At 35.5% G+C, this 26,629-nt stretch overlaps 1 protein-coding gene across 3 annotated transcripts in view; it reads left to right on the top strand.

The window, feature by feature from the left end:
• The window catches only part of LOC131440470 (putative uncharacterized protein DDB_G0292292), a 153,593-nt gene that overhangs the window by 66,524 nt on the left and 60,440 nt on the right, over window positions 1–26,629 (top strand). For all 3 annotated transcript variants that reach the window (XM_058611772.1, XM_058611773.1, XM_058611774.1), the window contains exon 3: window positions 17,262–17,355. In XM_058611772.1, coding sequence (XP_058467755.1) covers window positions 17,262–17,355 — 94 coding nt within the window. The remainder of the gene's footprint in view (window positions 1–17,261; window positions 17,356–26,629) is intronic.

Raw genomic sequence — 26,629 nt, 5'->3', positions numbered from 1 at the left:
TCGCTTTGTATGCTTACTTCGAGAATCTTTCTTGCTCCACGAGTGTTTTCTCTCAATCTGGTTCCACGGAGAAAGTTTTCCAGAAAGTCATTACGAGCGTCATTTCGTGTTTTTCGGAAAATAATTTTGTTTATAACAGATCAGCAATTCTCAACAACTCCAGTTCCTAAGTGTGATCGAAAAAATGTAGTAAAGACCTGTAAAAAAATAAATCCATGTTTTTACTACAGGAAAAATTGATTCACTGTCATATGTATGGGGTTAAATACAATTTATTTTAGTTTGAGAGCCAAATTTTTCAATCATATTACAATACATTGCGTTTACAATTTACAACAAAAATTTATGCATTTGTGGTGCTCACAACTATTTGCTAATTGTACACTTTATTGTTTTTCGAAAAAGGATGCATGGGAAAATTTAATTCAATTCGCTACTGCTTGATTAATCTTCAAAAAAATAAACATCAGATTATTTATTTTTTTAAATTTCCATCCAACGACTGCGAAGAAAACTGCTATTGCGTTTTGCAACAATGACCGCTTTTCTAAGATTGTAAATTGCCTCTTAAGAAGAATACAGAAAACATCTTTTTCAAATAATGGAATGGAAAGTGAAATAAATTCAGTTTACTTCTTCAGAACAACATACCTGATAATACGTCATACTGCTGCTAATTATCAATTTTCTAATGATAATAGTATTTCCAAGATATAGATATACTCAAATACTTAAGCACGAAACAAGATCCGCATTGTTTTGAAGTACATGGATTAATGTGAAAGCCGTTTGCGTAATGGATAGTATGATACTTTTAAGTTATACTTTTGGATAAAATTGAACGACACTCGTAATTTTTATTGTCACTCACGTTCGACCAAATGGTTCGAATTAATTGTTTTTTTTTCTCTCAACTAGTTGTTATAGGTCATAAATAAGGTATAGAACTCGCTCCAAATTTTGAACAAAATCCCAAGATCTGGGAGCCGAGTTTCTAAGACTATTCGATGCAACTCGACTGATTGAGAAAATTTTAATTCTGTGTGTGGTCGAGATCGCCGAAGCTGGTGTGTCGTTTTTGATCTAATAAACCTCAAATAAAAAGTTTCTCCATCACCCAGATTCGCCATTGATTAGTTTTGAAAACCGATGCTTACTTTTTGAGCAATGTCAATTTTAATGTCTAAATATTTCTTCACAATATCTTTCAAAGTTGATCAAAGATCATAAATTAATATTATAGATTCGATTATTTGTTAATTTTTTATATGCGCCGTTATTCCATAACAAGATAACATAAATAAGTTTCGATGCAAATGTATGCAATTGTTTCTGAGTACTTGAATCATGGAATATAGTGCTTCGGTTTTGGGAACATAATTATTCGACTTTGGCGTGGTATGATCTAGGTACATATATATTAGAAATAGGGTAGCGTCTTCGAATTTTACGTCATAACAATTTAACAAACAATAAAATGTCGTACTGTTCTCAGTATTCAGTGAAGCATGTATGCACTGGAACTTCAATTTACGCAAATGGTTGGGTGCGTGTTAAAAAATTTTCGTGTTGTTTCAAGTTTTTCGCGAGATTTTTGTTATTTTTGTATCAAAGACAATCTAACTTTGTTCATACGCACCAGTATTTGGACCATTTGTGAATATTCTTTTATTACTTTTGGAATCCGTATGAGAAGTTTCAAAATCCAAGAATTATGTCTGGAATACTGTCCTTAGAGTCTACTCTGCTCCACAGCAACAGCTTATGTACACACTAAGAAAAATTTACATCTTTGTAGATGCACTTAAACGGAGCGTCGCGATTCACTTACATTCACATTTCAAACCATGTTAAAATAAGTCATATCATTAACTTGACAGTTGATTTAGTCAGCTAAATCAACTGTGAAGCTAATTATATGACTTATCTTACATCTTACAGCTTACATAGAGACAGACGCAAAATTTATTTTTACATATCAATAGGTGCAATATTGTGTCATCAACAAAGAAATTAAGGCATGCTGAATTTACGTCAAGCGTAAATTTCATTTTTTCTAAGAGTGTATTTATTTAGTTAATTTTATCTGCTATACGGACGTTCTCCGTCGTTCAAGAGCTCAATTGGAAACAAGTATTAAGATCTATACATGATTGTTGGTCTATGTGCTGCTTATGTATAGGGGAGGATGTTCGGCTACCGACACCCTTTTATTTTCGGCTTATAACTTTTGTCTAAGTGCACATTATGTGGACATTCGTATAGCAATGGATAGCTAAAACCCTTGGCTAACAACTTATTACGGGATTAAATTGTTTCCAGCGATTGATTTTTTTACCTATTTAGTAAAGTAAAATTTTTTGATCATTTCAAAATAGGTGTTCGATTACCGGCACTTCAGGAAAATCTTCAAGAAATGGACAAAATTAAGTAAAAACAGCCATGATTGCAAAAAAAGGTGTTTATTCATTTCGGAGGCGTTTTTGACAAAAGGTGTTATTTGGAGTAGCCATATCTGACAGTAAAGATTTTTTTTACTTATATGACGGATGTATGGGAGCTGTCAAGTTGTCCACATGTTACATATCAACAGAGATACCAGGCAATGCTATTACTGCACTCGAAAAGGATCTGCAGTTTAACTAAGAAATCTGCTAATTTTCAGACCGGTTACATACGGTAACCGAACTCTGTAGACATTTTGAGAGCGGTAAAAAAAATTTGGTTGCGAATATTTTGATAGCAATTGCTATTGAATCGGGAAATAGATTAAATTTAATTTATAAATATTCAATGCGTTCACCCTTTCGATTTATGGTATTATAAAAAAAAGGTTAGAAAAAACTTTTGTGTTGATATTCACACCATTAAAAATTATTTTGATCGCAGCAAAAAGTATACGCATTTGTTTAGAGATACTTTTAACATTACGGATGGTATGAATTTGGTATGATTTTGGCAGCTATTCAGATTTACTGTATGAATTATAATATATTTGAACAATTTCTGTAATAAAAAATTTGCGTATCTTACGAGTGCGGTCAAAAATTTGCATGATTTGTGTAAAATAAAATTCATGTAACGAAACAACGGTTATTTCTAACAATTAATCTAGTAATTACCGTAAATTTTTGTCAAAAAAAATTGCGGGACAATGGAATTAAAGCTTAGTGGAATTAAAGCTTTTCTCGAAACTCTTATTATGTTCATTGCATTGCAGTTATAATACTGCTTGTTATTTACAGTGCAAAATAAATCCAAATAATTTCATTTCGGTCAAAATTCGAATCGGTTCGTAGATTTAGTTGAATTTAACTACTCAATAGAAAAAAACTACACAGAAAGAAATTAAAATTGCAAACCCTTATCGATGCAAAACTAAACTAGATTGAATTGATTTTTCAATTAACAGAATTGTATCTTTATATTAACGCTTAGTTTTGCTGGAACTGGAACGTACAGAATTGTATAGTAACTAAATGGTTAATTTTCTTCTTCAAATATTTGCCTGAAAATAGAGGTGAGTTCACAAAATATTTATCTATGTATGAAAACGTCCAATTTTAACCAAAAGTAAAATTCATTCGCGATAATATGTACAGGTCTAGTGTGCAAAAACGCCTGAAAATTCAAGCGCAAAATTTGAACTTTTGTTGCGATTTTTTCAAAACACGACTAAAGATCAAGAGCTAAAAATAGTTAGCAATTTAAAACCCGTCTATATTTTGAACAGATATGCACCGTCATTTTCGGATAATCAACTATGCAACATTTTAAGCGTTTTCTGCCCTGGAAAATCTCAGCTCCAATAGAAGGGTTTCAGTTGTTGGCCACTGGTAATAATTCAATTCATAGCTAATGAAATAGCAGCACTGTCTAAAACAAAAGCTTCAGTGTCCGAAAAGTTATCGAATTAATATTGACGAATAAAATATCATTTTTACCTATTATTTCCAAACAATCAAAAACGAATATACAACCAAACAAAACCCTTACAGCTTTTACAAATAGATATCCATCGCTGTAATCTTCGAAACTATTCTTTTCTTAGGATATGCTAGAACTAATTATGGGTACAACGAGCCTTTTGCCAACATGTGCTGAATATTCAACCACTGTTCCAATTCATTCGACTTTGATCTATCACGAAACGTTGTCAAGAAATTGTTCCTAGGGTTACTATCTAATTAGTTTTAGTTAATTTAGAAATACCATGTTTAAGTGAAATGTATCATTTGGATGATTGTAATCAGTTGATGCAAAAGAAGAGGAGGTTTTATGCCTGTTGGAGAGCAAATTTGACAGAAACTAACTCCACCGGGCTTTTACCTACTCCAAACAAATAAAAAAATGGCATTTCGCTTGATGCAAAACCTAATTGAGTTTCCACCCTAACCGATGCCAAATTGTTTGAAGCCAGTTTCGAACCTAGTTTTAACATCATTGAACTGAAAATCGAGTCAGTTTTGAACCTGATTCTTATATCGTGTATGCGCTCACCCACGTTGCTAAGTGCGAACCCGACTCAGTTTCTTAAAAACTGATGTTTTGATGAAACTACCCTGAACTTCGCATTCGAAAACGACATAAAACTTCAGCATCTGTTGCACGTTCTCTTATTTGATTGATACCAGATATCTAGAAAAGTATCGAACATTTCATATAAATATTATCTCTTAATTCGTTATGAGAACGACCACTAATTGCTAGAACATCGCCAACTAAGATTGAGTTCCTTCCGCGAAACTCCAGCCATTCAATTGCACAGGTTCAAGTTCATGACTTGCTGTGTGCCTCCAGTGAAGCAAAATGCACCAGCATGGGTAATATTGAATCCGCCGCTTACTGCGTGGCAGTGAAAAACATTTTTCCTACAATCAACCGCTCAAGCCGAGGTGCATTTATGTAGGCACCTACCTACTGTCGACACCGACATGACTTGGTTTCGGTTCGGCTTACTCTTACTAATCACTTATGGGTACGAGCATAGGAAAATGCTGTTCCAGCGCTCTTGGCACAGACCTTCTCCGATGTTGTTTTTCTTTTCGATTCTATGCTCGCCAAGCCAAGCGACGTTTCTTGTTGCACAGAAGGAATTCCGACACGGCATGGCATGGCAAAGCATGGAAACGACGAACGGCCTTTGCGCCGTTTCACCGTGGGATGCTCGAGAAGTTACCAACTTGCACGGCTTCACCACTGAGCCGAGTTTTCGCTTTGGGGGTTGCTCGATTTCGGTGGAACAACGGAGATCGACAAGGGGTGGTTTGGATCGCTTTGGAATGCCTGATGGCAAACAACAACCAACCAGAAAGACTTTCACCAAGAGTTCGATGATCATCGTGAATTATTACCGCAGCCTTTCGGAACAAAATATGCTCGTTGCTTGTGGAAAGGTGCACATGTGTTAGTGAGTGTAGTAAAAATATGTAGCTATGTGCCGACTCGTACTGGGTTTTGCTAGCAGCATGCTCTTTTGTGGGGATATTCCAAGATTATATTTTTCCACTTAGCCACCTTACAAAAGGTAGCTGGCATAACAACAGCAAGCGCAGCCGGTTTAATGGGTTCGAGAGTTCCTTCAATCTTCAAGCTTCAGATAAGAAACACAGTGAAAGAGTGCATCACTGGACGGATTCGATGACTTCTGTTGCCAATGCAGAACACGCTGGATAAGGAACACGTTCGTATGATAGGAGGGGAAAGGCGGCTGTTAATCAATCATTTTCACTTTCGCCTGGCGTGTTGCTTCTTTGGTTCACTGAAGCCTTGGTTGATTTCTTCCACCGAGGAGATTAGACACTACAAGCTTCCGAAATGTAGTTGTGGTGGAGAACAGTAAAAGAGTTTAGGGTGAATGCAACAAAGGCTTGCGGTGCCTCTTAAGTCGAGCTAATGATTTAAAGTCTAATTTTTTTTAATTAAAACGATGGGCGTTTAAGTTTTTCTTGGATATCTTTTACAACCTGTGATTCAGATGCAAGGTGCTAATATATAAAATAATGGGTTTTGATTAGGTTCTTTTTACATTTTTGCACTCTAGTAACTCGGTAGTTAAATTCGATGAACAGTAACTTATTGACTATGAACTCTCAAAAAAACAACTAAGCAACGGAACATCAGTCAATGCTTTTCAACTGAGACTGACACAGAAATGTTCTTTCCATTTGATAATACGCATAATAATTACGTTTTCTTTGGATAATCAAGTAACATTCGTCTTCCAACAGTTTCAACAATGCTAATCGTTGATAGTTTATTTTTTTCTGAATGATATTAACCAATATTATTTTTCAATCGCCAATACCAATCAAAGAAATAAAAATATTTACGTCCAAAACCAAGCCATCAAATTCTGCATTTCAAAAATCCAAAGCAACCAAAAGTTTGAACGAAAAATGATGATTTGACTTAAGGTTCTACTTACAATTTTAGCAAACCAGTCATTGTAGAAAAACGAAAAAGCCATTTTCTTCACTATGGCTAGATAAGAAAAACATAATTTTATTTAGAAAATTCAACTGGATAAACTTTTTTGAATTTCAGTTCAACAACGGCAGAGAAAACTATTTCTGCGTTTTGTAATGTGCACAGTGGTTCAAAAGCCCATTTTCCGCTCTTATATGATAACTCATTTAAAAAGTGGTTTTCGAGGTACAATATATTCAGCAAAGTTGCTTAGAATGATAGGCACCATATTTCGGAAATTTTTGTTAATGTGATCAATCTCCGTAAAATAGATCATATTTTGTGACAATTACCATGGTAACGAATATACACTGAAATCTGATCTGACATACAATGAACCTTATCATTGCAAAATATTTGAAAAGAACATATCTCGCCTGCAGACGATCGCAGGCGAGTAATTCAACCACAGTATAAGAACTCTTTTGAAGTAGTTTTATATGTAAGTGGTTTCTTCTGCAGATTTCTGCGTCTGTTGATGATGGACAAGTTAGAATTACAGGAGAAATTGCTCTGTCTCATAAAACTGAAATAATAGCAGTATAGTATATTTGAGAAAGTTGTGTAGTTTTCAATGATGAAAAACTTTGTATAACATGAAAAACTCATAGAAATTAAAAATATATGAGTGTTCTTACAAAAACTGATTTTAGGACACCCTTTTCAGAAAATATATTATATCATAAATAGTAATAGTAAATTAAACACATTTGTATAAAATGATTTTCTGCACAACTTTGTCGAAGTTACTCAGCCCCTATGTTGACCCTGAGCTAAACTAATATTTTATCTCACTTTTAGGAGGATTGATCACATAAATAAAATTTTCCAATATATGGCGCTTATCATTCTGAGCAACTTTGCTGAATATATATACCTCGAAAACCACGTTTTTAACGAATTATCAATAAAGAGTGTAAAATTGGACTTTTGAACCACTGTACTCCTGAAATTACAAACTGCCCCTTAAGCGGCAGTGGCCGGTGAATTGAATACAGCATGAGTGTCTTTCAGATGGCGTTGGTAAATATCTATGTTTGCCACATCCTTCGGTCCGTGTGGGTCCGCGGGAAACATCCCCAGGCTGCGAAGGCCGGCGGGTGACCCGCATGCTGGTTACCGACTGGAGCGGTCTTCCGTGAGCTGTGATGGTGATGTTACAGAAGAGAATGAAAGAGAAGTAAACATTGTGCAAAACGGGGTGTGGGAACATAATGTCTAAAAATGACAGAGATCTATTTAGTTGCCAAATCGAAAAAAATACAATAAAGAATCATAAGTTTTCTCGAACAGAATAGTTTAAAGTACCAATTTCTTTATGCAAAAATATATAAGATGCGAGCACGTTCTCCAACGGAAATGGAGGAGTTGAATTGAATGCTTATTAGAAAAGTTTCGTTATTTTTAATACTAACAAGACCAGGCTTATATCAGCACTTGTAACGAAAACAGCATTTGGTTATAAACTTGTTACAGCTTGATCCGGATCTTAAAAGTAAGTTGGTGTATGTTCGAGCCTGGAAGGATTCTTAGTGTCAGTAGAATCGTAGTACTAGTCATCCAATGATTCTGTGTCTACGGCATTCCCAAACGGAATTTAATACCAAGACTTTGCTTTGCAGTCAATGTACAATGCAACTCTGGACAACAGTACGAAAGCATTTCTCATTTAAAAATCGAACAACGAGATCCGATAGAAACACATTTTTGTTAATGTAATTTCATGTACATGCAATGTAATTTTTATCACTGCAGCGCTCCTAGTTGTCGAATCTGGAATGTTTCAAAAGCGACAGTGACGGAATGGAATCAGAATCTATATTTGAATATTCAAAACTAGAGTAATTTTTACTCAAAATAAGAAAACAATATTTTGTTCAAAATTTGAGTAAGTTCAACTCAAAATTTGAGTTCCTTGCTATCAAAATGAAGAAACTTTTCTTCGTTATTTTCATATACAAAGTTATTCTTCTTTCTTTTGAATGCGCAAAATAGTGATTCAAAACCGTTTCCTTTTGAACGGTTTTTGACTCCATTATTTATTTTGATATCCTTATGTAGGGCTTTTCACTAAGCATAATTGAAACCACAAAACATCGATGATTGACGTTGATTCATGTTTTCAAAATCGGATCTAGAAACGGCAATGGAAAACAACGTATTCTTGCATTCTTTATTTCGATAAGAATATTCCGAGAATGAAAACGCTCTGAACTGCAAGAAGTATTTTTTCCACTCAAATGTTTAAAAACTCAACGCTTACTCTAATGCATGAATAAATGCGAGAGAACTCATGGCAATGAATTTACTTTACTCAAATCCATACTCAAATTTTGACATATTGTTCCAGTTTATGAATTTGTGTAATCGCAACTCAAACCATGAGTTATGTTCAAAGAGCTTGTAGGATTATGATATCGCCCCAAGGAATGCATAGACAGTCAAAGCATTGGCTCTTTTCGGGTCAGTAAAAAAATTATACAGGACACTGAAACAGAATCTAGTGGCTATAAGACGTACCCAGAAGTTGTACAATGATGTTTTCACGAAATACGAAGGTTGCACCCGTATGGACGACGAAACGTAGATGAATATAAATTATAGCATAAAGTAAATGAAGTAAGTAAACCACTGTACGGAGACACTGACAGTGCGTCTAGTGAGAAGTAAGAGGTTATGTGGATGTGTGAAATACGCATGTAACTTTATATATAAATTCTAGGAGCATTTCGACACCCATTTGGCTTTTTGGTGTCATTGATTGCTCCATTACATTACTACATAAATCAAATACAAACAATATTTTTGTTGTGGTTTTTCTGAATTTGATTGGTTAAAATTTGGTACAACTAATCGAGTGTTGTTTTAACTAAACTGTCATTTTTTAATTTATTGTGCTGGCAGTTTAACATTGACATTCAGCAAAGACACGCACCACAAACGAGTAATAAAACGTTAAACTTGAGCAATGACATACACCCTAAGCGGGTGTCCCGTGTGGCGAAACACGAGATTCAGTGTCGGGAGAAACTCTTTCGTCGGGGAGCTCTCCTTTGGCGTAGTCTAGATCCTTCGACAGGGATTAGACGAGTAGATTGCGACGTATCTCCGGTGTGGATCTTCGGGGCGCCAGTGAACCGGAAGTCATCCTCCAACCGGAATCACTGAACCGACCCAGGCATCTTGCCGGGTTTCGATGTCTAATTGTAAAGAAATCGAACAACCCGTGACACCAAAAGCGCCTCTAGTGTGAAATGTGTGCGTAAATGTTCACAAAATGAGTATATAACGTTTCCTGCGTATTAGAAAAAAAGTACACCCACTTCTCACTAGCAGCGCTGTTTGTGTCTCCGTACATTAATTCATTTACGATTACTGCCCGGAAAAGTCAGCGAGCACAAAACAACTAAAATATTAGTTTTTTTTCTGAATTTGGTTGCTTAAAATTTGGTACAACTAATCGATTGTTGTTTTAACTAAACTGTCATTTTTTATTTATCGTGCTGGCAGTTTAGCAATGACACCCAGCAATGACACGTACCACAAGCGAGTAATGAAACGTTACAGTTGAGCAATGACTTACACCCTAAGGGAAAAATGAAACGTTTCAATAAAGTGTCACTCGTACAACTGATCAATGACACAATCCTAGCAAAGTTACCTCTATGCATAAAAGCAAGTAACACTTCACTTTAAGCATTAAACGTTTTTAATAACATTGGCATAAACTGTCCGGAAATACCTTACTCGCAAATGAAACTAAAACATACTGTAGGAATATCTATCTAATACATGGAAAACTTGTTTTACAATGAACTCTTCTTCTACATACTTTCACTTACATGAAATAGCTACTACGTAATCGACATTGAAAATTTACAATATGAAACGTTTCTGGTGTAATGTCTGCCAAGTGACAGCATTCGAATGCAGTAATTTTGTTTACCTGAATGGTTCTGACAAAATCAACAGATATGTTAGTTAAATCAACAACATTTTAGTTGAAACAACCAGGGCGTGAAACAACAATTGAAATATTGTAATCTGCGGGTCCTCCGTGTGTTACATTCGGGTCTCTAGGTTTATTTACTTTATTATAGGCAGCTTTTAGAACAAAAGTTTTTTAAAGCCATTGGCCAAAGTGATGTCCCTAGCAAGTTCAAAATAGTTTTTGCCAATTAACTCGCAAGAAAGTCTATGATTTAGCAAGGCATGCACAACTGTAAACGTAAAACTATACAGTTCTCAAATTGCAGTTGTAGTGCCCGAAAAAGCTTATTCATCCGTACATTGAAGCTCACAATGTGACTGTAAAGTTCAAAATTATCATTCTATCTTGAACTGAAGGTAATCTCGAATAGTGGAACATCGAAATCATAATAACAACAAAATGATACAAATCAGAAAGTTGTGCACTCGAATTCAGAACTCGAATAATCTTCAAGCTTTGCTTGCAGTATTTTCCAAAATACAGCAATCATGCCTCGGAGGGCTGAACAGCACAGCCACTAGAGATGGCGAGATGTATGTACAAACTGTCTGACGTAATAGATCCGTTCGATTGCTAGCAAGAGGTCCAAATTTACGAACAACAAACTACTGCGCAGTAGCAGGTATAACATATAAAGTAGCATGGGCCCCCAAATAATAAAAATAACAAAAACCATCCCTTCTACCACTGCGACGAAAATAAATACCATCGTCTGTTTTTTTTTAGCCGGCACGCTTTAGTCTTCATAGTAGTAGTCAAAAAATTACTAAAAAGTTTCACCACAACTTTGTATGCTCACTTCTAACTCTCTTAGAAGCCAAGAAAAAAATGTTTGCGGATCATGGACTCCACCAAATCCACCATAGTTCGACTACAACCCTGAAGGCCAAAGACTGCTTAACTGACTTTTAGTAAACGACGATGACTCTAATTTCTTTTTTCCCTCCAGCTGATGGAAGGCAGTAGCATAGTAAATGTGTGTTAGCGCATCGGGGGTTGGGAGGGACGAGTTGCAGGAGGTTGAGTAGCTTAGTGTCAATAAACTCGGTTCAATTCACCTTGCATGGTTTGTTGTCGAGAAGAAACGAGGAGGGGTGGTTGGACGGGTTCCGTCGGTGATGTTCACAAGACGAGGTTCCTGTGCTAGGGTGGGTTGCAGGGTAGGTTTCCGCGCAGCAGATACTACTACTACTACCCTACCACCACCACTGGTTTAGGTGGGACCCAGCCACAAGATCATAGCGCTGCTCTTGGTTTTGGTGTGGCTGTCATCGTCACCGTTGAGAGGGAAAGTTTTCCCTTCAGCGGACGACCAACAGCGCTGAAGACACTCTCGTTGAGGTTGAACTTTTGCAGCCGTTTGGCCGAATCTGAAGAAAATAAACGACGTGAATACGTGTTTTGCCTCTTCGCTTACTTTGGCTGGCTCGGTTTGTTTGCAGCGCAATCGCGTAGATCATATGTAGGTCAGCTGTCAAAAACAGGCATCAGCGAATGGGAAAGGTGCGGTAGGGGTACGAAACGTTTGAGAAACTTGTGGATTTTTTCGGTGTTCATGCTTTTTTCGGTTTGTAGAATGAACGGTACTTTAGATTCAAGGGTTTGCTTCGATTGTTTCCAAGCAATAGCAACTGATCGGCTGATAAATTGAGCTGGCACAGTTTTGGAACACGTTTCGGGCAAACAGGTTAGATCGACTATTTTAGTTTTCTTCAACTTCAATGTGACGTAGAAATGTTTCACTACATGTTCAAAGCTTCTGGCTGAAAGGCTTCTTAGATATCTCATGACGATATTAGATACCGCTTTCCAGACACGCCTAATCGAAAACTTTAATTGCCCCCCATCTCCAAAGGCAACTCGATATCTCACTGTCAATATGTTCATTTATTGTTCGACTTATGGATTTCTTGATGCCTTGTCCTTGAGTGGATGCTTGCGAAGGCATTAAGCATTCCTAACAAAATATCAGCTAGCGAATATTTGGCTCTTCTACTCGAAAGTTTCATGATCTGCTTTAACCTCAGGTCGCAATTTTCTGATGAACGTTCTCAATACTTTAACATGCTGATTATAGTTCAAATCAACTGTAACCTTGTAATCTAATGTAGCATTCACATAACCAACATAAACTTATTAAACCGATACACTGAAGAAGGATGCAAATAGCATTCCGAAATACGTATCTGTATTATAACGTTTGATACACTTTCGGAAAAATAGTGACTGTGAAAATAGTGACTTTGTGAGAGTGTAATGACGTAATATAGTGGAATTCAACGGTACAACAACTGTACTATTAGTGAGAACATTCTACTAACAGCTCAAACAGAAATTTAGTGACATAACCAGTTGTCAATTAGATACTGGCGAAATACGCGAATTGCTAAATCCTTTGAAAATTTGTTTTTGGCATTTCTATGTACAGTTGCTTTGTGCGAGCCGAGTTGTGGTGAAAATTTTGGAAAACTAAGTAAAAGTCTAGTTACTAGCATAAAGTAAACGCTTACGAGTTACTGGTTGTTGCCAGCATGAACATTTCTGATCGTTCGGAATTTCAAACTGCCAGCGATGCTGGTGAACAATTTCAAGATGGCGACGAATTCAATCTTATCTCAATCAAAACCATTCGTTCGCGAAAAGTGTGTCAATTTAAAAACTAGGAATAAAGCTTGAACTGCTTAAAAACATGTATTTTTATTGTTTTTACGAATTTCATCTACAACAAATCACCAGCAATAGTGTAAACATTGGCAAGTGTTGGCAGACACACCACCACGGCACCAGCATGCTGGCAACCAGCAAATAGTATAAACGCCACATGAACGGTACTATCGTGGAAGATCAAGATGCCGGTGGAATGAAACCGCACTTTTCGAAAATATGTCTTGTTTTACTCAACCTCTGAGGGAAAGGGATTTTTCGTGCCTGCATGATAGTATGATTGTCAAAGATTTGTCATTATTGTTTTTACGAATTGCGTCATATGTAAAGATCAGAGTTGTCAATACGCGACGAGTTGGGAGTTGTCAATACGTGCTTATTTGCCTATTCCCATAATTTCTTCTTCCGAACATTATCCGGAACATCATTGAATTTAGAAGTTGACAAAAGTTGGCCTTACAAAAAATGATTGATATCATGAAAATTTTCCTGGGGAATGAATTATTATTCATGATATCAACCATTTTTCATGAAATCATGAAATAATGGCATGATCGACCTGTTTCATAATTTCATGAAATTTAATCATGACACCGGCAATGGATTTTTTTGAATGTAGTTTCCTGTACAACACCGGCTGACACCTTCGACATTTTAGCGATATCTCGAATTGATATGTTTTGACGGTTCTTGAACTGATTATGCATCACTTTCCTGGTATTTTTACTGTCCATTGGACCACTTTTACGATCATTCTCTTCCCTTCTTTTGAGCAGCGGCTGGGGTCCACTAGGGGATTGATAGTGCATATTATCTTTCTCCGGACAGGACCAGCCTAGATGCCGTGTGGAGTTCGGTGGAAAAAACTTAACCAACAATAGATCCACTGCGTTGCTGCTTCCATGTCGTAAAAGGTGACAATTGCAGAAGTTTCTGTTTTCCTTCAGTTATCAGATTTTTTCAACGATTCACATCAGCTTACTAAATTATCGCTTCATTCAACAAAGAGTATTTCCTTCAAAAATATTTTCTCGTCTTTTCATGACAATATGATCTCTTATCTATTTCCATTTAGCTTTTGCGTATGTTTGTTTGTTTTTTTTCTTCTTCCAAGTTAATACTTGTCTTTGAAGATTATCAAGTGAATGATAAAAATCAACTACCGCGAAAATCCGTTAATATCATACTTTTAATAATATAGATCGGTATTTTAAATAAATAGTAGGCAAATGCTTGTTTGTTCAATTACCTATAACTGTTTGATCACCTAACTCTGATAGATTTGAAGTAAATAAATAAATAATTCTCTCTCGGTGGTCGGCTGCCAAGATCAATAAATATAACCAATTAATCATTTCTTGCGATAAATAATATAGTGAAAATAGTAAACAATCAAGATGCGCGTGAAGTTTGCTGATCTTAGTTTTTTGGGATTTAAAATGATTTGATATAATTTATCAAATAATTAATACACGTACATTATCTGTTGAATAGAGCTTTCGGATGATTTCAGTATATCACTATAATAAATCGACTGTTTTGTCTAAATCACATTCATTCGTTTATATTGTAGCAGGCAATTTAAAAATTTTAGTTCCTTGACTCATACGATTAAAAAGTTACAGAAGATGTTCGGTGTTTCATTTTTATAGATTACGCTCTTGTATGCATATTTAACATCTCACCCAACAACATAATATGAAAAACCTGTTTTAATCCACCTAGGGGTGTAATGATGCCTTTCTCATATCAATCATACTATCATATATAATACTGTGGTATTCTTCAAAATAATTTTCTTCGATTCTTAAAACAATAACCGGAATCGGTTTGTTTGACCGTCTGCTGATAAAAATTATCAATTGGAGAAGATTTGAGGGCGATTTAGAAAACTTTTTACGGTTTTTCGCCCTTTTCAGTGATGGTATAAAATTTTTAACACACTTTACCCTATATTTCCGGATCCGGAAGTCGGATACGGATGACAAAATCGGTCGCGCCATCTATGAGAAAAGTTAGAACACATATTTTCATTTCTTTGCACATTTTACCCCATAACTCTGGAACCGAAAGTCGGATCCAAATAATATTCAGGAAAGTTAGTGCAAAAAAACGTTACATACATACACACACATGTACGTTATTTGAAATCGTTTATCAAAGTTGAAAGCAATTTTGAGACAAAAAATACAGAACAGAATTCTCAAGTACCAGTATCCAGAAGAACAGAAGGCTGCTTAGATTTATCAATGAGTGAGGAATGCTCAAGCACATGCGTGATAGCCTGAAAAGTTTATTACATACCAACCGTGTAAAGTCTGAACATGCTCGGCACTGCTGGGTTGCTTTCTGAGTTACATTTCATCACATTCAGAGTAGTTGGTGAAACAATTTTCCCGGATAGCAGAAAGTTACAAGTTCGAGTCCCACCTCCTACCAAACTTAATTGCAATGTTTCATTTCAAGTATTTTTCCAGTTTTGTGTTGAATAGTGCTGATAAAAAACCTAAGCTAAATTTATGAAGGCATTATGCGCCATTACAAAACGTGTATAGTAAATTAGTGAAAAATACCATGTGGAAAAATATATTGAATAAGAACTGATGGAACGTATAGCTATTTATGATTAAATTTTCAGTAGCGTGAGATAACCACACATAACTCAAAAATAAGTTTCATCGAATTTTTGGAATCAACGATAACTACTCCCCACACTTGTTCGCTTTTTTCGATGTAGTCAGATACATATCAGTTCCGCTGTTCAACTGGACGAGCCAAAAAGGACACCCATGGTCGTATTTCAACAATTTCATCTTGTAAGTTAGACGAAAGGAAGACCAGCGTTTTTGTTAATCGCCATCAAGCGGTACAATTAGTCGCCAGTAACATCAGCCCGATACAGTCGTACTGGAGGTAAAATTTTAGGCACTTCTGCGATCATGGCGCTACTAAAAATTTGCAAGTTGCTGAAGACTGTATGTTACTCAGCATAATTCAACTGGTTCTTCTCATCAGAGGATTGCTTTGATTGTTTCAAATCAAAATATTTTTTATTTATTTATTACAATGAACTAACAATAGATTATAAGAGGAAACAGGATTTGAATATGAACTATGAAGCAAGGATGCGCAGGTAAAGTTCGAAAAAGTGAGACCTGTCAAAGGTCTTGTAAGTAAGCAAAAGACAACTCTTAACAAAACTTTTACCATCTTCCAGAAGAGTCGAACATTGGCATCTCAACAATGCAGATCGCCCGAGTCTTTGGTGTGTCAGAAAGTAAAGGTAAAAGTCGTTTACTATTTACTATCCGGAACGACCAAAGTAAAGTTATGAGAAGATAAGAAAGAAGATAGTCATAAGCCTTCTGCTTATTATCGTGACCCTTATCATTTCTTACTTTTTCGCACTTCATCTTCACATCCTGCTCATTCTTGAGTACTATGGCTCTGAAGTATTCATATTCTTTCTTCTTTTCTAATTTCTAGTCAGTATGATATCGTTAAAAATTCGAAAAAATGAGCTTAAGATTAGTTCATTTCGAAAATACCGATGAATGAGACTAACACGTTTCTTACCTAAAGCTGGATTCAATGTACAACTGAGAGCCAAATTTTTCACAATTCTTTGTAAATTTTTCCAGGAATATCTAAATAGACAATAAACATTTTCTCAAAACACAATTCATCCGACTTAGTTTTAGTAGTAATGATGTTTTTCCTCTGTTTGTGTTTGCTTAAACTAAAACGATTTCGATATTTGGTTTGGTGTGAAACCCTTTTCGTATAGCTTGAACTTAACAAATCAACAAATTTCAGTTTCCGAAGAAGTTAAACGCAAAATACAAGTTTTTTAGTTGGCACAAAATCTCTTCATCCTTTTAAACACTAACAATAACATACCAACATCAACGAGAGCGTTTTGGCACATTTGTAGCAATTTGTAATAATAAACACTCGTATTATGTGTTGCATTTCAACACCTTATTTGTTACTTAGGGCTATGAATCTCCAGCACCTAAAAAATATGTTCATTATATTTACGACAAAACTCAATACCTTTTTCCTTTCAAGATTACGGTAATGCTAAATGCCACCATTTATTACTGACTATTTCTATCTTTATTTCCTTCTTCCACAGGGGAAGCCGACAAAGTGAAAACCCTAATCCGACTGCGAGCAGAACTGTCACCACTATTCACTGGCAAGCGAAATGCATCCAAATATGCGTGGGCGTAAGTAAATTCCTCATTGTACTCCGTATCTTTCACTAACAAACACTCTCGGGCTCTAATATCTCCATCGACGCTACGTGTGGGGGTAGCATGACCTATTCTGAGAAACATCAGACAGCAAATGACTGACCCACTTTCGCAAAACTAGATTCTGGATTTCTTCATCAGAATTTGCGCTAGGCCTTGATCGCCACCGGGAGGAAAAAGTGGAACAATTTCCGATTGAGCCCGGAGCCAGAAGGTCTCTTTTTCCCATATTCCACATTCAAGCCTATTACTTCGTAAAACTAAAGCTTTTTACCGGCTTGATTCTGCCTAGCCAAGGTTGCTGTAGGGCTGAATGGCTCATTGGATATGTAACGGAAGATGGACGGACGGGCTTCGGGAAGATGCAGCGAAATAGCCGGTATATATACAATCAGTACAATTCCGAAACTTCCCAATATATATATTTTTTTCTTTTGAGAAATCATCATTGTTTTCCTCTTCTACTTGAGAATGCTAAGTCGAAAAGGGAACAGAAGATCGAAAGATTCACTTAAATCAGTTGAAAATGTAACGCGCCAAGGGTGATGCTGACCGCCAGTATATTAAATTAGCAAGGGTTAGAGATAGAAAAGAGAACCAGACAGATCCGTTAAACCATTAAAATAATTGTAGAAATTTTAAACTCATTTTAATCGAGCTAAAAACAGACGCCTTTTGCGAGAGCAAACGAGGAACGAAAGAAGGGAAAGATTTGATGAGAGCCAAATACGATTGTAAGTAGATCACGAAAAAGGGGGTTTTGTTGAAACACTGTTAGATTTAATGGTGTGAAATTTATCCGCTCGGTACTGTTCGGAAGTTTGAGGAAGCTTGCAATTGGCAACCACTAAACGAGAACCATTGGAAATAGGTGTTAATTTAGCATACAACATCGGTTGGTGTTTGTTCTTCTACATTCACTTACATCATGCGAGTATATAATACGTTAATAATAAACAGTAATTGGACGTAAGAAAATACCCTAACAACTATTCAGTCTCAACCTATCCTCCGGAAAGTGTTTGAATAACTGACTCTGATTCCAATTCTTCAACCGTTATTTCAACGTGTTGTAATTTTTTTTTTTTTTGACGAAGATACTTCCAAACCGGAGAATAACTTAAGTCGGCAGAACGCGACGAACCCGTGCATCACCCGTTGTATGACAGCAGTGCGTGCGGGCGGCAATGCAAACGCACCTGTTTTTGTCGAACCCGGGAAATTCACTTTCAGCAAACATCGACTGCGAAACTTTTGCTGCTCCGTCTGTGTGACTGGCGATTGAAAGTGAAATTCGCTCATTTATGGCAGCTCCGAAGACAAACAAAAACAAATTTCGCAGACCGCTTTGTGTCCTCTTCGTCAGGTTTCACGTTTTTTCAAAGTACACTTTTCCACATCGTCGAATGGATACGAATGCAAATTTTCACGGCATCTTTAGCCATTCGTCCCATCCACATTATCGAGTGAGTTTGGAGAGAAATGTTTACTTTACACTTTTGCTCCTTCCCAGTTACCACTTGGATGCAGCTTTCTTTTTTTTTCTTGTGTCTTTATGCAACACGAAGAAGGTGTTAATGAGTTGTGTTCTTTAATCTTAAGCGGTATGCAGTTTTAGCCTCTACTGAACAAATGAACAAAACATGATACTCACATATTTACCTCGCATGTTTGGTATGAATTCATCCCACATATGTGAATCTTCGCCAAGATTTATTTAATGATTCGAGAACCTCGCATCAATCCAGAATAGTTCGGGATTAATGAAATAGAAAAAAAACACATCCTTCCACTCTTTTGTATGCATGAGATGCAAACAGTTCTCCATAGTACGTTATGTTTTGGAATTCTTTTGCACATAGAAGAATAGCATACCTATTTTAATTTACCAGAAAATATAAATTAATAATTATCTCACGAGCATTTGTTTAATGTTTGTGTGGTTAAACGAGATATTATTCGAAACTGTGCTGCGATTGACCATACAACGACGACTTTCAAATAAGTTTTATGCTGTGAAATGTACTTAAAAGCACAATGGGCAGACTGGAGAATGCAAGTGTGTATAACAATTAATACAACAGAAGTATTAGGTAACACCAAAACAAGAGCACAGCGGAACGATTTGGTATATACAAAGTGGTAAAATTAGGTTATGATCTGAATATTCACAGAAGCTACATCTTCCAACTGTGGAATGGTACAAGAAGTTAAGAGAATAATTGCCAACATAAAAAGTAGAAACACAACGTGAAAGTGTTCGTAAAAGTAGTGGAACACTTTGTCAGTAATGGTTCATAATTACAGCGATTGAAACACTTTGATCACTTTGCTATTCAATCAACATTTGACTAGAAAAAGTTTATGTTAAATTTGAATTAATAAGACAGGATAATTGTATTAGATTAGACGTAGCTGAAGGGACGCAGTTTTCGAACATTTAAACAACCGACATGATTTTATAATAGATTTTGCTTTACTTCAACAGCCATTACGTTGCACACAAAACCGTATTCGTCGCATTCGTTACATTGTGTATTTTGTTACATTTGTCGCCTTGTTCCTAGTTGGAGAACGGCAGAAGGACATAGTTTTTGAGCTGCACGATTTACGTGTGTGTGTAGAAGTTTTTTTTACAACTTACAGTCAAAAGATAGCTGGAGAACGAAAATACCCAACCTTCATAAGCCAACGCGCTGACGATCACCTGGGGACAGAAACCAACATCTGCGATAGTTTGGGCTGGAATCCCCGGTGATGGCCGGGCTCCGTTAGTTTTTGTCACTGAAAGTGTGAAGGTCAACCAAAATACATATCCGGAATCTGTACTATAGGAATGTATACTCATCGAACCGTGGGCACGTCGTCAGTCTGGTTACAGGGATTGTATTCTTCAATAGGAATCGGGGCCCGCTCACAAAGCAACGAAAACCCAAGTCTGAACTGCGAGATATTTCAGGAGTGGCCGGTGAGTTTACCGGATTTCAACCCTGTGGCTATATGGAATATGTTGGAAACATTAGTCTGCAAACATAAATTATTTAATTATGAAGCAGGAAAAGCCCATTGGAGATGGTGGCAGACTAGCATAAAATACTTACGGAGCTTGTACACACTTAAATTTTATTGCTGAATCTCGGCAAAGAAAAATGCCGAAATTGGCACAGCCGAGTGCTCGGTAATTGTCTCGGCAAAATGTATAATTACTAAGAATCTTGGCAATCCAAAATTAACAAATAACTGTCAATTATTGCCGAACTTTTGAGCCAAAATTTTGCTGTCAGCTCGGCAAAAGTTATCAGGATGGAATCATGAATTGCCGAGTCATCAGTAATCGAAAAATGGAAAGATTTTTTTTTATTTTTCATTTAAAAGATATTTTATTCAGGCCTATTTGCGTACAAGCTTTACGTGGCCGATTTAGCTGAGTTTTTAGATTTTTTTTTTGTATTGGATCTCGTTGTCACCCTTTTTCTAGGGGGAGAGGAGCTTCCATTTTCCTCCTGCGAGGATTGAGGGGCAGTTTGTTCGTGGTTCGTCTCGTCATCCATTGCCGTGGTTTCGTTGAAGGGGATGCTTTACTGTTGTTGGTGACTGGCACAGGTGTACTGGGGTTGCTTGGGGTTGGTGTGAAGGAAGCACCGTTGTCCTTTGGTATAGTTGTCTCCTTGTCCGGTTTATCACATGGCTTACCGTAGTGTACAGCTTATTGGCAATATTGACATGTGGCCATCTGATTGTCATAGGTAACAAGTGATTTGCACGGAATTCTTGTATCCTGACCGAATGTCACATAAGAAGGTATAGGCCTCCTCAAGCGCATGCGTAACAAACGTACGCCATTTAGAATATCGGGGAAAAAATTCTTCCACTTTTCTTTTTCGATAGAGAGAATCTCTCCGTATTGTGACATAGTTTTGCGAATATGAGGATCGATGACGCTGGAGGGAAGATCGTGCACACGCACTTCTATAGCACTATCTTCCATATATACTGGAATGTTGTACTTGATATTTTCATACTCCATATAGTGCACATTATTATTGTCTTTAGCGAATTGAATTGCATTCAACTCTTTATAGAACTGGATATAAACAACATTATTGGTCTTATTGCATTGAAGTAAATGCACACGTTTAATTTCAAGATGCATTAGCTCATTAAGCAAACCTTCAAATTCTCGTATCGAAGGTCGAATTTTGCACTGTCTAAAGTCAACAATAATTGTATTCTTTCGTACCGGCGCACAGTGGTTCGAATCAATAAAAACGTGACAATAAATCAATAGCTGCCAAACCGTTCTTTTAATGCATATAGTTGCTTTGAAGAAAATATTTACAAATATATACCGCGTAATTTGATCATATCATTAATTGTTCATGGCCTACTTTGACAAAAAATGTAACCATAACTTTTTTATCTGAAGAGATAGAAAATTTTTTTCTTCTACAAAGTTTTAGAACTATTAAAAATAATTTACTTTGTCAAATGTACCAAAAGTCTAGGTCGCACCGTTTCGGATATACAAAGCGTTTTTATGGCAACCCCCTTAAAATCAGTTTTTTATTCATAAATTGTTTCGAGTTATTTTGTTATGCATACTTTGTTTGGAATAATTGTAGAATTTATAAAATCGCATATTTTTGTTGAAGATAGTGCATAGGTTTGTTTTTTCCTGGCAAAGTTATGCTACATTTTACCTTTTTTAACCTAGGATAAAACCTTGCACCGAAGCGAAATATGCAACTTTATGCAGCTGATTTTTACAAAATTTGTAGGAAAAGATGTGCCTAATATCATAAAAAAATCTAAGTGGAACTCGGTGGAACTTTTTTTTTAGGTCTTTTCAAGGTTAGTTTTAATTACTGAATTATGGCAACCCCCTTAAAACTAGTTTTCTAGTCATAACTTGTTTCGTGTTATTTTTTTATGCATACTTCGTTTGGAATAATTGTAGAAAATATAGAATTTCATAATTTTGTAGAAGCTAATGCATAAGTTTATTCTTTTCTGGAAAATTTATGCCTAATTTTACCTTTTTTTTACCTAGGAAACCTTGTGCCGAAGCGAAATATGCAACTTAATGCAGCAAACTTTAATAATACTTATAGGAGAACATGTACCTTATCCAATTTATTTTCCAATGAGTATATCTTGGGTACTCTTCGTGTGACTCATTTTCACTATGGTCATGCTGAAACCATGAATGATTAAGAAACAGAGGGCGTCACGTGTCTGCTATTTCTGTAACTCACTTTTGCAGTGGGCGTCGCCCGATCAACATCTCGTCTCAAAAATCGTGTTGCTTCGCGATAACTCAATTTATTTACACGTTTAAACATGAAATCTCTTCGTAAAGGTTTGTACTTTAACAATACTTTATCATATTTTGTCTAGAAAACATTTTTCCATTTTTTAAATATGTGTTGAAGTTTTGATAATTTTTCGGATTTTCAATAATTAAAACTAAATTTGAAAAGGCCTAAAATTGCATCTAGTTCCACTTAGATTTATTCTAATATTGTCAATTGTAGAAAATAACAAAATAAAAATCGCAACAATTTGCTTAAGTTGCGCGTGCAAGCATGAACTTGTTTATGCGTGTTTACGCGCGTCCAGACTGGTAGTCGGAAATAGGATGGAAATATCTTTCATATATTTGCATACGTGCATAGCATGTATAGTAATAATCCATGGGGTATTTCACACAAAGCCTTTTTTCAACAGCCTGTAAAATATAACAAAGATACAAAAATTCGTCCAAGGCATGAATGTACGGTTTTTTCTTAGGTTTCAAATAAGCGATTCCATAAAACAACCTTTATAGTTTATTGATTGAAAAAAGTTAAAAATTAATAAACAAATAAAATAAATCCAAACTTGGGCACGAAGAAAAACAGCCGTGAAAAAACGTTGACAGATGTTTTTTGTAGACTCCTAGTAGCGTCTGACCCACTGATTTCGAATATTTATTACTAACCTATCAAAACTAGAAAGAAATTGTCACTGGAAGCAATTGATATGCTCGAATTTACAACAGAACAAGAAATTAGCGATACGGAAAACTCGGATGATAGCGTGACTGATACTGATTGATTGACTAAGTGACATATTGTAATGATTTATTAGGTAACATTAACTACCTAGTTGATTGATTAGGTTGTGAAAAGTATTGGGAAAAGTTACTCATTTGAATGCTAACTTTGTAGTAGATACTTACACGGAACGACCGAAATCAGCATTTTCGCGAAAAATTTAGTTGATTTGCTGATTTTAGTTAGTTATTTTTTGAGACAACTAAAAAAATCTTACTTTTGCTAATTTAGATTTTTTATTCTCATTCCCTTAATAATAATAAAATATTTGTTGAAATGACTATTTTTTTTAGTTGAATTCACAAATTAAACGTACTGTCATTTCTTAGCTAAGGCACATTTCATTTCCATTCAACTAATTTTTTAGTTGAATTAAAGAAATAAAATGTTGTTTTCAACCAATATGAATGGTTGAATTGGCTTCTGCAATCTGCAGCTATGTGGCGCCCTGTCACCGAAGCGGTAACACCGTAATGACTACTAGCCACTAGATGGCACAGTACTGCCGAAAAAATTTCTGACGCGGTTGTCTTTTCTATATTGGCAGGTATAAATACGATGTTGTATTGGAGAAAAAGACATAAACGAAACATAAACATCTTTTTGAATTTTTTTCTTCTAAATCACTGTTTTCTTCATTTTCACTGAAAACTTTGAGCACTCGGAAAACAAAAACCGAATACAAGTAGTACACCGGAAGGCGTAGCCCGGAATGAGAAGATACAAAAAAACATCATTTGACGTGTACAATTAGAGTGCAACATTCGAAACTCACTTCACTGTTTCGCGTAAAAACATTATTACCCATAATCGCTTCAACTGCGCACAATACTGAATAAATACACTTTCCACTAACAGTTTACGTCATTTTTACATATCGGTTTAGAAATTTATTTAGGGATATATCGTAACACATGCGAAAAACATCTAAACAATTTGCGAGCAGTTTCAACAAGACTGTCCATTTTAGCTTTTGAATGGATTGTTTTGCTTTGACACTGCTGTCCTTCAGTAATGACGGTGATAGATAAATAGAATCAAAGTTTCTGATTTTAATAACGAAATTAGTTGTCAATGAGAATTTCGTGTTGGATTGAAATATTACTGGTTTGTGTCCAGAATATTCGCCAACTAAACACATTCTCTAAAAATAAGAGTTTTTTTCAGCACAGTAAATTCTAAATTTTAACTAATTTTATAGTTATTTTGGAAATTTTGTTGTTAAAATCAACTAATTCAAAAACAGTAATACGAATTAGGCGCAGAGCTAATTTCGGGCGTTCCGTGTAGGTAATAGAGATAAATTCTACGTAGGTAAATCAAAAAAACTGTTTTTATAATAAAGCGAATATCTCAAAAAATATTTTTTTTACATTATTCATATCTTCAGCAAAAATACTTGAAATGTTTTTTTCTTTGAAATGAGATAGAAAAAAAAATTTCGTCAAAAACAAAATTATTTTTTTTCGAAATCGGTGCTACCTCCTTAACAAAAATTAAGGTGCTACTTTCAAAAGAAGCGTTATATAATTTTGTAAAACTTCTTCGAAGTCACGTTAGCTCTTAAAAATCAGTGAAAGTCTGTACAGACTTGTGACCGTCTTTTTCCAGTTTTGGACCACTGTGCCCCCTATGTTTCTTAATCATTCATGGTTTCAGCATGACCATAGTGAAAATGAGTCACACGAAGAGTACTCAAGATATACTCATTGGAAAATAAATTGGATAAGGTACATTTGCTGCATTAAGTTGCTTTCGGCACAAGGTTTCCTAGGTAAAAAAAGGTAAAATTAGGCATAAATTTTCCAGAAAAGAATAAACTTATGCATTAGCTTCTACAAAATTATGAAATTCTATATTTTCAACAATTATTCCAAACGAAGTATGTATAAAAAAATAACACGAAACAAGTTATGACTAGAAAACTAGTTTTAAGGGGGTTGCCATAATTCAGTAATTAAAACTAACCTTGAAAAGACCTAAAAAAAAGTTCCACCGAGTTCCACTTAGATTTTTTTTATGATATTAGGCACATCTTTTCCTACAAATTTTGTAAAAATCAGCTGCATAAAGTTGCATATTTCGCTTCGGTGCAAGGTTTTATCCTAGGTAAAAAAAAGGTAAAATGTTGCATAACTTTGCCAGGAAAGAACAAACCTATGCACTATCTTCAACAAAAATATGCGATTTTATAAATTCTACAATTATTCCAAACAAAGTATGCATAACAAAATAACTCGAAACAATTTATGAATAAAAAACTGATTTTAAGGGGGTTGCCATAAAAACGCTTTGTATATCCGAAACGGTGCGACCTAGACTTTTGGTATATTTGACAAAGTAAATTATTTTTAATAGTTCTAAAACTTTGTAGAAGAAAAAAAAATTCTATCTCTTCAGATAAAAAAGTTATGGTTACATTTTTTGTCAAAGTAGGCCATGAACAATTAATGATATGATCAAATTACGCGGTATATATTTGTAAATATTTTCTTCAAAGCAACTATATACATTAAAAGAACGGTTTGGCAGCTATTGATTTATGTCCACGTTTTTATTGATTCGATCCACTGTGCGGCGGTAGCTTTTGTTCGTTTGGTTCACTCATTTCGAGATCGTTCTATTGTTTACTACACAATACTGTGCTTGGTTTCTTCTGTCCCGAACGTAAGCGGTTTTGGTTTATCGACTGACTTGGATGATATGTGAAACCGAACTGAAAGATTTTTTTTGTTATTGTATGAAATTAATATCACAAAAGCTAATGTTGTTAAAAGAGGTGTTTCATAGATGTTCATTTCAATTCAGTACACAAAATAAGCGTAAAATGAACATCACGGCAAAACACAATTGTTTCTAGCGCCTCTACCTGGAAATAAGCGGATGTTTATAAATATATATTAAAAGTAGATAGTTTTTGATTTCACTTATTATTTCATAAAATCTTTTTCCTTCATACAATTTACTTATGATCAAAAAAGAACCGGAATTTTCATTTTAAAATTCCCGCGCTTGTCCAATCGGTAAATTTTTATTTTCTCAACGTTGGCAACGCACGGGAAGGCATGAGATAGGAACTTGTTAGGACTTAGTTATCTCACCATTTGACGACCCTATTACTAAATATTCATGGCCTACTTTGACAAAAAATA

Source organism: Malaya genurostris, chromosome 1 (assembly GCF_030247185.1).
Source record: "Malaya genurostris strain Urasoe2022 chromosome 1, Malgen_1.1, whole genome shotgun sequence".
In the NCBI taxonomy this organism is placed as follows: domain Eukaryota; kingdom Metazoa; phylum Arthropoda; class Insecta; order Diptera; family Culicidae; genus Malaya; species Malaya genurostris.
This window is presented reverse-complemented; position numbering and strand designations above follow the sequence as displayed.